Source organism: Pteropus vampyrus, unplaced genomic scaffold, assembly GCF_000151845.1.
Source record: "Pteropus vampyrus isolate Shadow unplaced genomic scaffold, Pvam_2.0 Scaffold301, whole genome shotgun sequence".
Lineage (NCBI taxonomy): Eukaryota > Metazoa > Chordata > Mammalia > Chiroptera > Pteropodidae > Pteropus > Pteropus vampyrus.
The window spans coordinates 1,060,507-1,073,632 of NW_011889082.1; the positions used below are offsets into that span (position 1 = coordinate 1,060,507).

The 13,126-nt window shown below is 34.6% G+C and overlaps 1 protein-coding gene across 3 annotated transcripts in view; it reads left to right on the forward strand.

Moving 5' to 3' along the window:
* Positions 1-13,126, forward strand: part of GLIS3 (GLIS family zinc finger 3) — a 424,356-nt gene that overhangs the window by 3,719 nt on the left and 407,511 nt on the right. The window contains exon 2 of one of the 3 annotated variants that reach the window (XM_023521258.1): positions 8,746-9,232. The exons of 1 other annotated variant lie outside the window; for it this stretch is intronic. In XM_023521258.1, the coding sequence (XP_023377026.1) occupies positions 8,845-9,232 (388 nt within the window). In that variant the 5' untranslated portion in view covers positions 8,746-8,844. Of the gene's footprint in view, positions 1-8,745; positions 9,233-13,126 lie in introns of those variants that run through there. One more of the 3 variants, XM_023521259.1, reaches the window with a different exon arrangement.

Consider the following 13,126-nt stretch of genomic DNA (forward strand, 5'->3'; position numbering starts at 1 on the left):
TGCCTTGACTTCTAACAACAGATTTTGCCTGTTTTTAAAATACTTTATGTAAATGGAATAATTCACTATGCAGTCTTAGATCTGGATTCTTTCTCTGACATAACCTTTTAGTAGGTTAGATAATTTGGACACTGACAAACAGAAGCCCTATTTTCCATCCTGATGATGGTCCGATTAGGGAGTCTGAACAGACAAGAGTGAAACCTATAGTGCGAAGCCAGCATAAGGTGAGCAAGGAGAATGCTGAGGAGCAGCTTCCACCATGACAACCCAAAATGTGTTTGGTAATGTCTGTTAGGGGTGACAATCTCGTGACAAAAGAAGTGTCTGATCTCAGTACTGAAATGACTGTTTTTGTGGCTATTAGCTAGGATTTTTCATTGTTCATGAGTATGCCAAGATAAAGACAAGAACAATGTGCCTGCTCAAAAGACTAGACTATAGTTTTCATGCAGCTTTTTCCTAATAGAGAAAGGAATAGATTAGGAGGAATAGACTAGGAAACATGCAACTGTAATTAAACTGGTTCTGTAAGACACAGAGTGTATAGGATTCATGATTGTATGGTCACACCTTACTTATACTGTATTTATTCAGGCAATAAATAATAAATACAGGATACGAATATAAGTAATAATTATATATCTTATTTATACCACTTTTCCGTATAAATGAGCAGTATTGTATAAAAATATAAAATAATTATATGTGAATATATTGTGAATGAAAAATCTATATGATACATGTAGTGTGAAAAATATAAATGTAAATAAATATATAGATATAATATAAAACAACCTATGTGTATGTATATATGGGCTGGGGACTGTTCAAAGATAAATTATACATAGCCCCAAAACTTAATGAAATTAGAATTTAGACAGGAAGATGAAACAGGCAAATAACTATAAGGCAATATATAAAGTTATGAATGTTAAAAAAGAGGTATATAGAGTAAAATAGTTAACATTTATAGGGTCCTATGTACCAGGCACTGTGCTAAGCAAGTAACATGCATTATTTCATTTAATATTCTGTAATGCTATTAACTAGGTACAATAGTGTGATTCTCGCCATTTTACAGACCAGAGGCAGAGATTAAGAGAAGATCAGGGAAGGCCTAATTGGGTATTTGGGGTAGGTGTGGAGGGTGAGTAGGATCTGAATTTGGGGCAAAAGAGGGCAAAAAAAAGGAGGAGGAGAAGGGCCACCCAGGTGGACTCTAAGGCCATTTGTAGGATGAATGGAAACAAGGATCCAGCCATGTTCCACTTTGAGAACAAGTCAAGGAATTTGTCCATAAAACTGGAATCATGAAGGCTCCAAGCCATTTGAGAGCAGCCTTGAAATGAAGAAAGCTGGTGGGACCATTCTTGTCTGATGTGATCTCTTCAAGGCCAAGGACGGGAACAATTGTACATTCCTCCAGGTGCAATAAGTCTTGCTGAACTGCAGATGGACAGATAGGGTTATAGTATCAGATCAGACCCTGTCCCAGGCTCCTGGATAAAGAGATCGGACTTTCTGAATATCAGTTATTCCTGAAATTTTGAGCTAGAACTATGAAGTTTCATTTCTAGGCCTGCTGAATACTGTGTACTAAAAAATTAACCAGATGCCAGGGCTATGCATGAATTCTTGTTATTACTGTGTGTGAAGAAATGGATTAATGTTTTCCCAACCTTTTCAGCATGACCAATAGATTCCACTTCTGTCTGTAACTTGACTGAGTCATTCATGTAGGGTGTTTTTTTTTTTTTTTTTTTTTTAATAAATATGTTGTCATGTTGGTTAAGGACCTAGTCATTGTTGTGGATGTTCATACTTTTGCAGTGATGTCACTGAACATTATTTAACTTGTATAAAACTTCTGTCTACTAGCAGCTAAAAATAGTTACATTGGTCACTTTTAAGCAATTACCAATTACGCAGAAGGAAAGAAATCACCCAGTTACACATATGATAGGGACACTTTATTATAGTTGAATATTTGGTTTAATGAATGATAAATTCATTTTATTTCTAGAATCTTCCATAGGTAGATGCTTACTACCCTTTTGAAAGGATTATAATTTTCAGCTTTGCAAATAGCTATTCACATGGGCTGAGAAGTTATTTATACACACTAAATGACAAAGAATGTGCTTTTTACTTGCCGTATTTTACTACCTATGTATCTCCTGTATGAGGATGGATTTTTTTTAAAAAAGAAAAACCTCCAGTTAGTTACTTTTCTTTTATATTTCTGAAGAAGCCTTTGTGTCTCAAACCATGGCCATGTGGTGTTCACTCTTTGCAATTCAGGTAATTAATTCAGCAGTGACATCATAGGGAATGTGTTCATTTTTCCATTTCAAATTCCTCTTCATGGGATCTGATGGTTAACTCATATTAAGAACACATTTTGAATATCTCAGTTCTCAGAGGCAGTTATGTGTTAATTTAAACTTTTACCCCTTTAGTGTTATAAGAGTGAAGTTTTATTCTAGAGAAGGTCATCTACCCTATGTGAAAGGGAAGATAAAAAATTGTCAGTCATTTTGATCTTGATTCTGTTAGTTGCTTGATTAAGTGATATTTATAGAGCGTAATCGACCAATTGATATGTACTAATTAAAAAGCAAAGTGAAAGATAATAGTGGTAAGAGTATAGCTTTGTATTATTTAATCCTTATTTTTCAGAAAGCTAAAAGTGCCAAACATTTAGATCTTTGTTACAACTATATTTTGTATTTGTTTTACTTTGGCTGCTCAACTCTGTCTATATCTGTAGCTGTTCTTGATAGGTACCTGGGCAGGCAGATAGTCCAGATGCTTTTATCGCAATGGCTTTTATGCTTTTTAGACTGTAACCAATCATAAATTTTTCATTTTATCTAGAACACATGTATGCACATATATATACAGATATGTACACCCAGAAATAATTGAAATAAAGCAATATTTAACCATTAATACATTTGATGCACACTGATAGCTTATATTTAATTCTAGTCGGTTCTATTTCATTAAAAATTCTTTCACCATTGAAAAATTGATTTCAAGGCCCTCCAATGGATTGCAACTAGTTTGAACAACACTGATCTAGAAAGAGTGCTTTGTTAAATACGGATCTAGGAACTTATGGTTCATATTGAACTTGGACCAAAGCATCATTTGTCTTAAAAAAATCTTTTTGATTCCAAGTCATTCTCATTTTGTGTGATTTCTTACAGCTGACCAAGGAAATCCCTAATTATCCCCCTCTCTCTTGCCAGTTTTGGTAGGGTCACAGTTTTCTAGAACTTTCTGTACTCATTGATGAGTTAATGACTGAGGCAAAGTAAATGAAATACTTGTAGGTAATTACTACTAAAAATAGTGACATTTAGTAAGTTTGGAGGATATGAAACTCATATAGATGCACTGAAGTGTGGAAAGTGGATTTTAATATTGCTTTCCAGCAGTATTTTCTTCAAAGTTCTGAATTTCTTCTAGAATTCTGTAGTTACTAGCATTATGTATAAGATTCTCAAAGCTACCTCTAAATTTTAAGTTAGGATTGACTAATAGAATAAATTCTAACATTTGATTCCCCTTTTTCCACTCTCTTCCCTTTCTCTTCCCCTCTCCTCCCTTTCTTCCCTTTCTTTCCTCTGTGTCTTGTTCATATTTGCTGCTCATATTTTGAATATCATAACCACTAGTTTAAATTTAAAAGGGCGCTGCCAGATATTTTACTCCGTAAATTTAGAGAAAATTAATTTCTTTTGAAAGTTTTATGAAATATACAAATTTTTTAAAAGTTAAAATGTGTATATCTCTAATTAGATAGCTAGGGATTGGAATCCACAGATAAAACAAAGTCAGGGATTCTATATTATCTTTGGAAGAATGGTCTTGCATCTCTGAAGGGAACATTAATTTGTCTCCATGATTTTAATTGGTTTAACTCAGAAAGAGTACTTTCTGAGTTAGAAAGAGTACTTTCTCTTTTCGATTTCATCTTATTTGTGATTATATTGCTTGAGTAATATCTGTCCATTTAGTATTCAAAATAAATATGTTAATAGTCTTAGAATTACCGACATTAGACCTTGGGGATGTCCAAATGTCTCTAGGTTCTAAATGTAACCTCCTTAAATTTCTGCTCCACATCCCAATAATATGGAATTATCCCAACCCTGTTTCTATGTAACTTCTGTTGTAAAGTCTGTGAATCTGTCAGTTTTACTGAACAAAGTTATGAAACCACAGAAATGATCAACTATACTTTGTTGTGGGTTACTCTATCACAATATAGTAGTCTCCCTTTCAATTTAGAGAAATTGTACATATCCAGTGTATTTCCTCTATAATATCCTTCAGCTTCACAGGCTCATGTTTGCACTTTCCTCTTGTTAAAATTGCAGACAAGAATAATTTTAATTTATTGGTGACATCTAATATAGCTGTGTTTATATTGTTGCCAATAAAATGACTTACACGATTGGTTTTTGTTTATACAATCTTTTCTGAGGAGTCAGTCACCTGTGTTAGGACAAGGTACATTCTGCTTATTAAAATGAACTCCCAGGATCTAAGAACATTCAGCTCTATCTGTCCTTGATTGAATTGCAAAATGTGCTTCACATTGCAGCCGTGCATGAGAATAACTTATATTATCTATCAATAGGCTTTTCATTTCTATATTCTCTGGCTATAAAAGCTGTAACTAGAGAAGCCTATGGGAATATCATGGCCTATTAATGATCAAGGCAGCGATGTTGAAAAGGCAATGTTAATGAAATTATAGAATCATTAACCCAAAAGGAAAAAATAATAACTCTGTTTTAGATGTCTTAGACATATATATAAGAAGCCAGCTCAGGAGCAGTTTGTTTGCTGACCAGTATTTTGTGCCTCATTATCAGGTTTTCTATGCAGGGTAAGAAATGCTTGTGGCATAAGGAATGGAAAATGTAACAAAGGCTAAATGTAGCCTAAGGAAATGAAATGATGTATGAAAATTAATAATTAACTGGTTCATCAGATGAATTATGACTCTAGATGAGTTTATTAATGATATTTACTAAGTAAGGGCTTTTGGCTATAAATAGGCATTATTGAGCTCGTGTTTTTAGAATTTTCTTGAATGGATGAGTTAACATTGCTTTTTGTTTAGTTAATCTTTTAGTTCATGAGAAACAGTGCCTGAGCCTGGGATAGAAGATAGTCATGATTTTTGTATTTTGATTAAAGCCATAGGTTTTCTAGAAAACTAGTAAAATTATTAAATGGTTTTGTGCCTTAATTTCTTTAGAAGTTAAGTAATTTCCTCTCTGACCTGACTTATAGGAGTGTTTTATAAGAGTTTGAAAGTGGTCGAAAGGAAAGACTTATTAACTATATGTTGACTCATATAGCAGAATGAATATTTTCATTGTTTGAATGAATGGAGTATTAAAAATCTAAGTGTATCAATACGTCAGATCTTAAGTACCCAAATCTGTACTTCTGGATGTTTCTTTCTTCTTCTTCTTCTTCTTCCTTCTTCCTTCCTTCCTTCTTCCTTCTTCCTTCTTCTTTTTCTTCCTTCTTTCTTCTTCTTTTTCTTCCTTCTTTCTTCTTCTTTTTTTTTTTTTTCTGTTGATACCCTGACATGGAGTAGTTGGATGGAGGACAGAGGAGAAGGTAATGCTGGAGAACTTAAGTTTTTAAATAGAAAGATGCTCTTACAATAGAATCCTACCGGTTAGTTGTTGATACTGATTAGTTGTGATTTTACTATTTGGCAAAAGGTAGAAAAATGTAATTCTAATATTCATTTTTAAAAATAAGTGTTGTCTTTCAGTGTTGCTGGCATGAGAGCCTCCTATCAGCTCTTGCTTTGATGGAGTGAGTAGATTACTATTTTTGCTTCCATGTCTACTCAATTTTTTTTTTAAATTTAAATGCCATAGGTATAAAATCTACATACTTATCCTTGATCATGGTAAATAGGTACTTTTGCTAATCTTCCTTATCTTAATTACCTGGAAGAACAGAATTTCAAGAGACTGTAGTGATTATCACCAACTTCCTCATTATATGGATGAAAACTTAAGTTCAGAGACATTATAAATGATTTGCTAGCAGTAGAGCTCAGGTATCCTGACTTATAGTTGAGTGCTCTTTTTACTGTGACTTAAAAGTTAGCATCTTATTCCTTTTTTGTTACCAAGTAGACTTAGAATTATACATGATCATATGGCCTAGTTAAAAAATATATAAAATATAATATGAATAGACAAAATTGATTTTAAATTCTGGTATATACTGCTTGACAAACCTTTTGGTATGATTAATACAAAAACTAGGTCATTAGGCATATTTTCACATATAATTTATTTGTTTTTTGTCTTGAGGCTGCTTTTTCCCAGCTCACATGCCATTGACCTATCGGTTTTTCTTTACCTCTTGGTATTAATCACTTTACTTTCTGGCTGTTGCTTTTTTAGTAATAAAATTTAAGTACAGTTTTGTTGTTGTTTTTCTCTTAAACTAAAGCTAATTAAAACAGGAGTACAGTTTATAAAAAAATAAAAATAAGATAACTATCCAGCCTGACAGGCAGATATGAATGTCTGATAATCTCAGTGTTTCAATTATTTTTCCTTCTTACAGTCTTACCTTATTAATGATTTAGTATAATGCTAAGTATCTATTTATGTGTTTTTATCCAGATTTAATTGATTATAATTCCTGCTTGTATATGATCTTGCTGCCAAAAATGATTCCCTTATTTTTAAAAAACTTGGAAATGGGCATAGTCTGCAAATCTGCAGACACTTGTCACTGGGACCATCATCTTAGTGACTCATATTTCCAGTCATGTTGGATGATTCCTCATTTTCAACAAACTGCAATACAACATATTTATTTTGCCTTCTTTTTTGGTTGGTACTGAATAAGTGCTTTCCTCTGCAGAGTTCGTAGTGCTCAGAAAACACTATTTTATCGATGAGTAGAGAGTAGATGACCAATGTAATCTGGCAAAGCACAGAGACATTAAATGATTCTTGCCCACAATCAACCAGTAAAACAGACCAGATGGTAATATACTCTAGTTCTTCTAAAAGGACACAGCAGAAAAAGCATTGGAATTTTTCCAATGTAAAAAAAATCTTACAACCTATCTGATACCAAGGTTTATTACTTATTATTTCATAAAGAAACTTAAATGATGTAGGTTTGGATAAACCTGGATTTATTTGTTCATTCTTGGGAGCTATAGTGAAGGGAAGGGCAAGAATAAGACCTAGGAGTGCTTCTGAGGACTAGATGGCATGGCAATATTAAATGTGGCAGACTGGTAGAATGAATAGAATAGCGAGCTGGTAAAGATGAAGAAAACATTTCAAATTTTATATTGTTAGTAAGTTTTGAAGTTCATCAACATATGGTCACACACAGTCAATTTTGCAGAAGGCACAGCGAGTGCTTGACTTGAAAATTAAATATTTTTGATTTTCTAAAATGATAAAAGAAAAACACCTCTTTACAAGAAGTTTGCCTTTCTTGATATCCTGTCCTTGATGATTGATGGAGCCATTCATTTGAGAGTTGAATTGGAAATAGTTGTCTAAGGCATTGAGTGGGTCATACAGAAAATGTAGAAATTACCCAGTTGAGGATATCTGGGTACTACTGTTTTATGCCTAGTCTGTATTTTCTGTGTTTGTTCAACTTTGGCTTCTTCCCGTGACTGTCGTGTCTATATAGAAAAATAGATTGTGACTGTGTTTATTATTCATTAAGAGTAGTCACACTTAGTCACCTCATTGACTAAACATACATTTTTGGGAGCTATTGATCAAGGGAGGGAACGATTTTTCCTAATAATTTGTAACCAGGGAATACCGACATTATTGCATATGGATGGATGATAATGTCCTGTGGTCATGTCAGTACTTTTGATTCTCATCTGCTACTTGAAGAAAGGGATAGTGGGGTTGGAGATGGAAGCTTGATGTAACTATCATCGATTTAGCATTTGCGGCATATGATGAACATACTCACCTTTAGAAAGGCTGTTCTTTTCTTTTTCTTTCCATAAAGCATTTTTTATAGACTTTTCCTTTTCTAGGATCTTAGTAGAAGGTGAGAGTATTGTGATGTTGATTCTATTCAGGATTGATATGGAACCAAGACTTTAATACTGCTGTGAGTATTTGGATATGTGGATATATGAAGCCTTTTTGAGAGCCCCAGGCCCATGTTTTTTCTTTATGAATCTAGGGACTGTGAAAAATTTGCTCTTAGAGTAAAAAATCAGAGATGGTTTAATATCCTCATAATCTCATTTAGAGGCTATATCTGCCATTTCTTTCTTTACTGGAACCTTTGACGTATAGGCCTCACAGCTCATGAAGGTGATTCGTTTTGGTTTCCCAAGACTCACTGTAGCAAAAGTGAGTACGAACTGATCCTCTAGGGAGCAAAATAAGTTTCATTTTGCAAGCTGGCACCAGCAGATTGGTTATAGTTGCCAAGAGCACTGTATTGAGAAGGGCTCAGTGGCAAACAAAACAATGCAGTGATCCATAATCCATGTCTACCATGAATGCAGGAGGAGAGAGTGCCTGCCAATGAACCATGTATTTGATGACTCTGCTCTACATAAAAGGCTATTTTGCTAAGAATACTTCTTTTCTTCCTGAGATGAATCCTGCACAGGTTGAAAACTTACTGTAACTCTTTTTCCATTTTGCTTTTAAAAATGCCTGCATTTATTTTTTTAAACAGGCTAATAACTCACACCATGGATAACTTATTGGACTTTGCCTGAAAGGAGTCATTAGTGCCATTGGATATTTGATCATCTTGGGCACAGGTTTTTTCAGAATGAATGGAAGGTCATGCAGCATGAATCTCCACCGGACGTCAGGAACCCCACAGGGGCCCGGAATGGTCAGTGGCCAACACATTCCTCCCATCCGAGCCCACTCGGGGACTCCTGGCCCCTCGTCCTGTAGCAGCACACCAAGCCCTGCTATTGGAAGCCTTGCTAACAGTCTCCATCTCAAGATGCCCTCGGGAGGAGGGATGGTTCCTCAGAGCAACATGGCTGAGAACCCCATCCATCTGCCCGCCTTGAGCCCCAGGAGACAAGTGCTCACCAATGGAAAGTCACGATTCCAGGTTACACAGGCCGGAGGCATATCAGGGCCACATACTTTAAAGCCAAAGCAGCAGGAGTTTGGAAGTCATTTTCCTCCAAATCCTGGGAAAGGTAGGATTGTCTTTCTGGGATCTTTGAAAAGTGAAAACTATTTTTTTTCTCTCCCTAGTTCCTTCTACCAGAAAATCCTATGGAAAATTACATGATTCAATGTCAGGGTCAAAGTTGATGGTTTCATATAATGTATAGCTTGTTTGGTGACGGGGGTATATGTACGTATATGTGAGGGTTGATGGGACCACAGTGGTAAATGTGATATCTCATGGAACAGTGAAACAGAGTGGAAGATAGAAAGATCAGAAATGAAGTAGAGTGGTGATGGTGGTGGAAGGGAAAGAGCAAATTTAGCAAGATCCTACCCTCTGGATACACAAAGCTCTGCCTTAGTGGACCAATGGGCTAGATTCTGTAGGCTGTGGAGGAGAGAGAGGGCTGGCTGGAATCATCATTCTGCTAGTTGGGTGCTAGAAGAAAGGTGGTGTTTGGAAGGAAAAAATAAAAAAAAGGGAGAAATTAAAAAAGTTTTTATTTTATATTACTTTCAGGTATACAGCACAATGGTTAGACATTTATATAATCGGATTGCCCCTCCGATTACTCTAGTACCCACCTGGCACCATACACAGCCATTACAAAATTATTGACTAATATTTCCTATGCTGTACTCCATATCCCTGTGACTGTTTTGTAACTACTAATTTGTATTTCTTAATCCCTTCACCTTTTTCGCCCAGTACCACCCCCCCACAACCTCCCTCCCATCTAGCAATTACCAGTTTGTTCTCTGTATGAGTCTGTTATCGTTTTGTTTGTTCATTTATTTTGTTTCTTAGATTCCACATATAAGTAAAATCATATGATATTTGTCTTTCTCTGTCTAACTTATTTCACTTAGCATAATATCCTCTAGGTCCGTCTATCCATGTTTTACAAATGATGAGTTCATTTTTTATGACTGAGTAATATTCCATTATATATCTGTACCATAATTTCTTTATCCACTCATCTGTTGATAGGCACTTAGGTTGCTTCCTCATCTTGGCTGCTATACATAGTGATGCAGTGAACATAGGGGTGCATAAATCTTTTTGAATTAATGTTTTGGTTTTCTTTGGATAAATTCCCAGAAACTTTTTGAGGAACCTCCAAACTGTTTTTCCATAGTTGCTGTACCCATTTACAATCCCACCAACAGTACATGAGGGTTCCCTTTTCTCCACATCCTCGCCAACACGTGTTGTTTTTTTATTTATTGATGATGGCCATTCTGACAGGTGTGAAGTGATATCTCATTGTGGTTTTTACTTTGCATTTTTATGATGATTAGTGACCTTGAACATCTTTTCATATGTCTATTAGCCATCTGTATTTCCTCTCTGGAGAAATATCTGTTTGGGTCTTTTGCCTATTTTTTAATTGGATTGTTTGTTTTTTTTTTTTGGTGTTGAGTTGTATGAGTTCTTTATAAATTTTGGTTATTAACCACTCATCAGATGTATCTTCTCCCATTCAGTAGGTTGTCTTTTCGTTTTGTTGATGGTTTCCTTTGCTGTGCAAAACCTTTTTAGTTTGATGTAGTCCCATTCGTTTACTTTTTACTTTTTCTTTTGTTTCTGTTACCCGAGGAGATATATCAGAAAAAAATATTACTAAGCAATATTTTTTGTTTAGGAGTTTTTGTCTAGGAGTTCTATGGTTTCAGAGCTTATATTTAAGTCTTTAATCCATTTTGAGTTTATTCTTGTGTATGGTGTAAGAAGGTGGTATAGTTTCATTTTTTTGCATGGATGTCCAGTTTTCCCATCACCATTTATTGAATAGACTGTGTTTACCCCATTATATATTCTTGCCTCCTTTGCCATGGATTAATTGGCCATATAGGCATGGATTGATTTCTGGGCTCTCTATTCTGTTCCATTGATCTATGTGTCTGTTTTTATGCCAGTACCACGCTGTTTTGATTACTAGAGCCTTGTAGTATAATTTGACATCAGAACACATGATACCTCCAAGTTTGTTCTTCTTTCTCAAGATTGCTGTGGCTATTCAGGGTATTTTGTGGTTCCACATACATTTTAGGATTATTTGTTCTAGTTCTGTGAAAAATGCCATTGGTATTTTGATAGGGATTACATTGAATCTATAGATTGCTTTGGGTGGCATGGACATTTTAATGATGTTAATTCTTCCTGTCCATGAGCATGGTATATGCTTCCACTTATTTGTATCTTCTTCAATTTCTTTTTTCAATGACTTATTTTCCAGTACAGATCTTTTACCTCCTCGGTTAAATTTACTCATTGGTATTTTATTGTTTTTGATGAAATTGTAAACGAGATTGTTTTCTTAATTTCTCTTTCTGTTAGTTTATCATTGGTGTATAAAAATGCAACTAAGTTCTGAATATGAATTTTGTATCCAGCTACTTTACTGAATTCAGTTCTAACAGTTTTTTTTTGTGGAATCTTTAGGGTTCTCAAGGAAAAAATTTAATAGCTAATAAAATGAGGAATTAATACATAAAAATGATAAAAATTATTTTAAGAGCAGAACCTATAACTTTCCTAATACAACTAGTGACAAGAGAAGGAAGCTAGAAGAGAATAATGAAAGATGCATTTTTGTGCTGGTGGAGAACTAGAAAACCTGGTTAATTTGAAATGCAGAGAAAATGTGCTTTAAAAGTTTGAATTACCATATATTTTATTTTATTTTATTTACCTTTCAAAAATTTTATAAGAGTTTATTTCAACCAAAACTGATGACAATTGTTGGTAAGCAAGACCTCAAATGCTCCAGATTGCCATATATTTTAAATTAAAGGATAATTGTTGGAGAATAGCAAATTATTTGAATGACACACTGTCTCTAGAAACTGATGTTGACTTAATGAGCTTGGATTGAAAATGTTGTATGTATTTGGGCTAGAAAATAAAGAGTATATATACCATTTAAAATGTAGCTTCGTTATATAAAATAGCAATTAGGTATTTTGGCATTTAGTTTTAAACATTTATATTGTGTTTATACTACCAAATGAAATTACTAGCAGCCTGTGAATAGCCATTCACTCAGTTAACTTATAACTCACCCAGTTATTGCAAATAATGGTTTGTATTAGGCAAGTAACAAAAAAGTTGTTTTAGTGTATGTATTTCTGTGTATGGAGAAGTTGGTATAAATTAGTAGATTAAAAAAACCAAATATATATGTACCTTTTTTTCTTTTGTATCTATTTATTTTGGTCCAGGTTTGGTTGTTTGATTTCTTAGAACTACTGATATTAAGTATAAGTATAGGAAAAACTTTCCCTGGGAGTTGCATCCAAAATAGCTCTGTCATTGTCAGGTTGCTATGTTCATGGTAAGCAAGTTAAGCCCCTTAATGTTAAGCTCCTGTGTTTAGATTTTCAGGGGCTAAGGCCCAGTAAAATCTTTCAGCTCAGGCTTGCCTAGTGAACTGTAGCTTGCTTTTATATATACTTGTGTTTGAAATCCTGACTGGCAATAATAATGGTGATAATATTAATAACTTGCATTTATTATATCATAACTCAGTAGGTGTCAAGCACTGTGTTAAGTGCTTTCCAGAACATAGTCTCAGTTATTCCTCATAACAGCCCTGAGTTGTATGCTACTGTTGATCAACTTATAAGGGAACTAAGGTCTCGAAAGATTAAGTAACTCAGCATTGCTAGCCAGTAAGGAGTTTGGGAGTATTACTTTGATGGGGACCACAAGTGGTTATGATTATAATAATGTTTTTTATTCCTGATTCTTCTCTTTCCAATTTTCTGGCTCCTTCCTCAGCATCCAAGCTATAGTGCCTATTCAGGATCTGCATGGTTGGGGCATACGTGGGTATGGATAAAGGGTCAAGGACAACTGTATTATTATCCCCCTTGGCCTTGCAACTTGAATATCACCAGTGGTATGGATGTTGTCT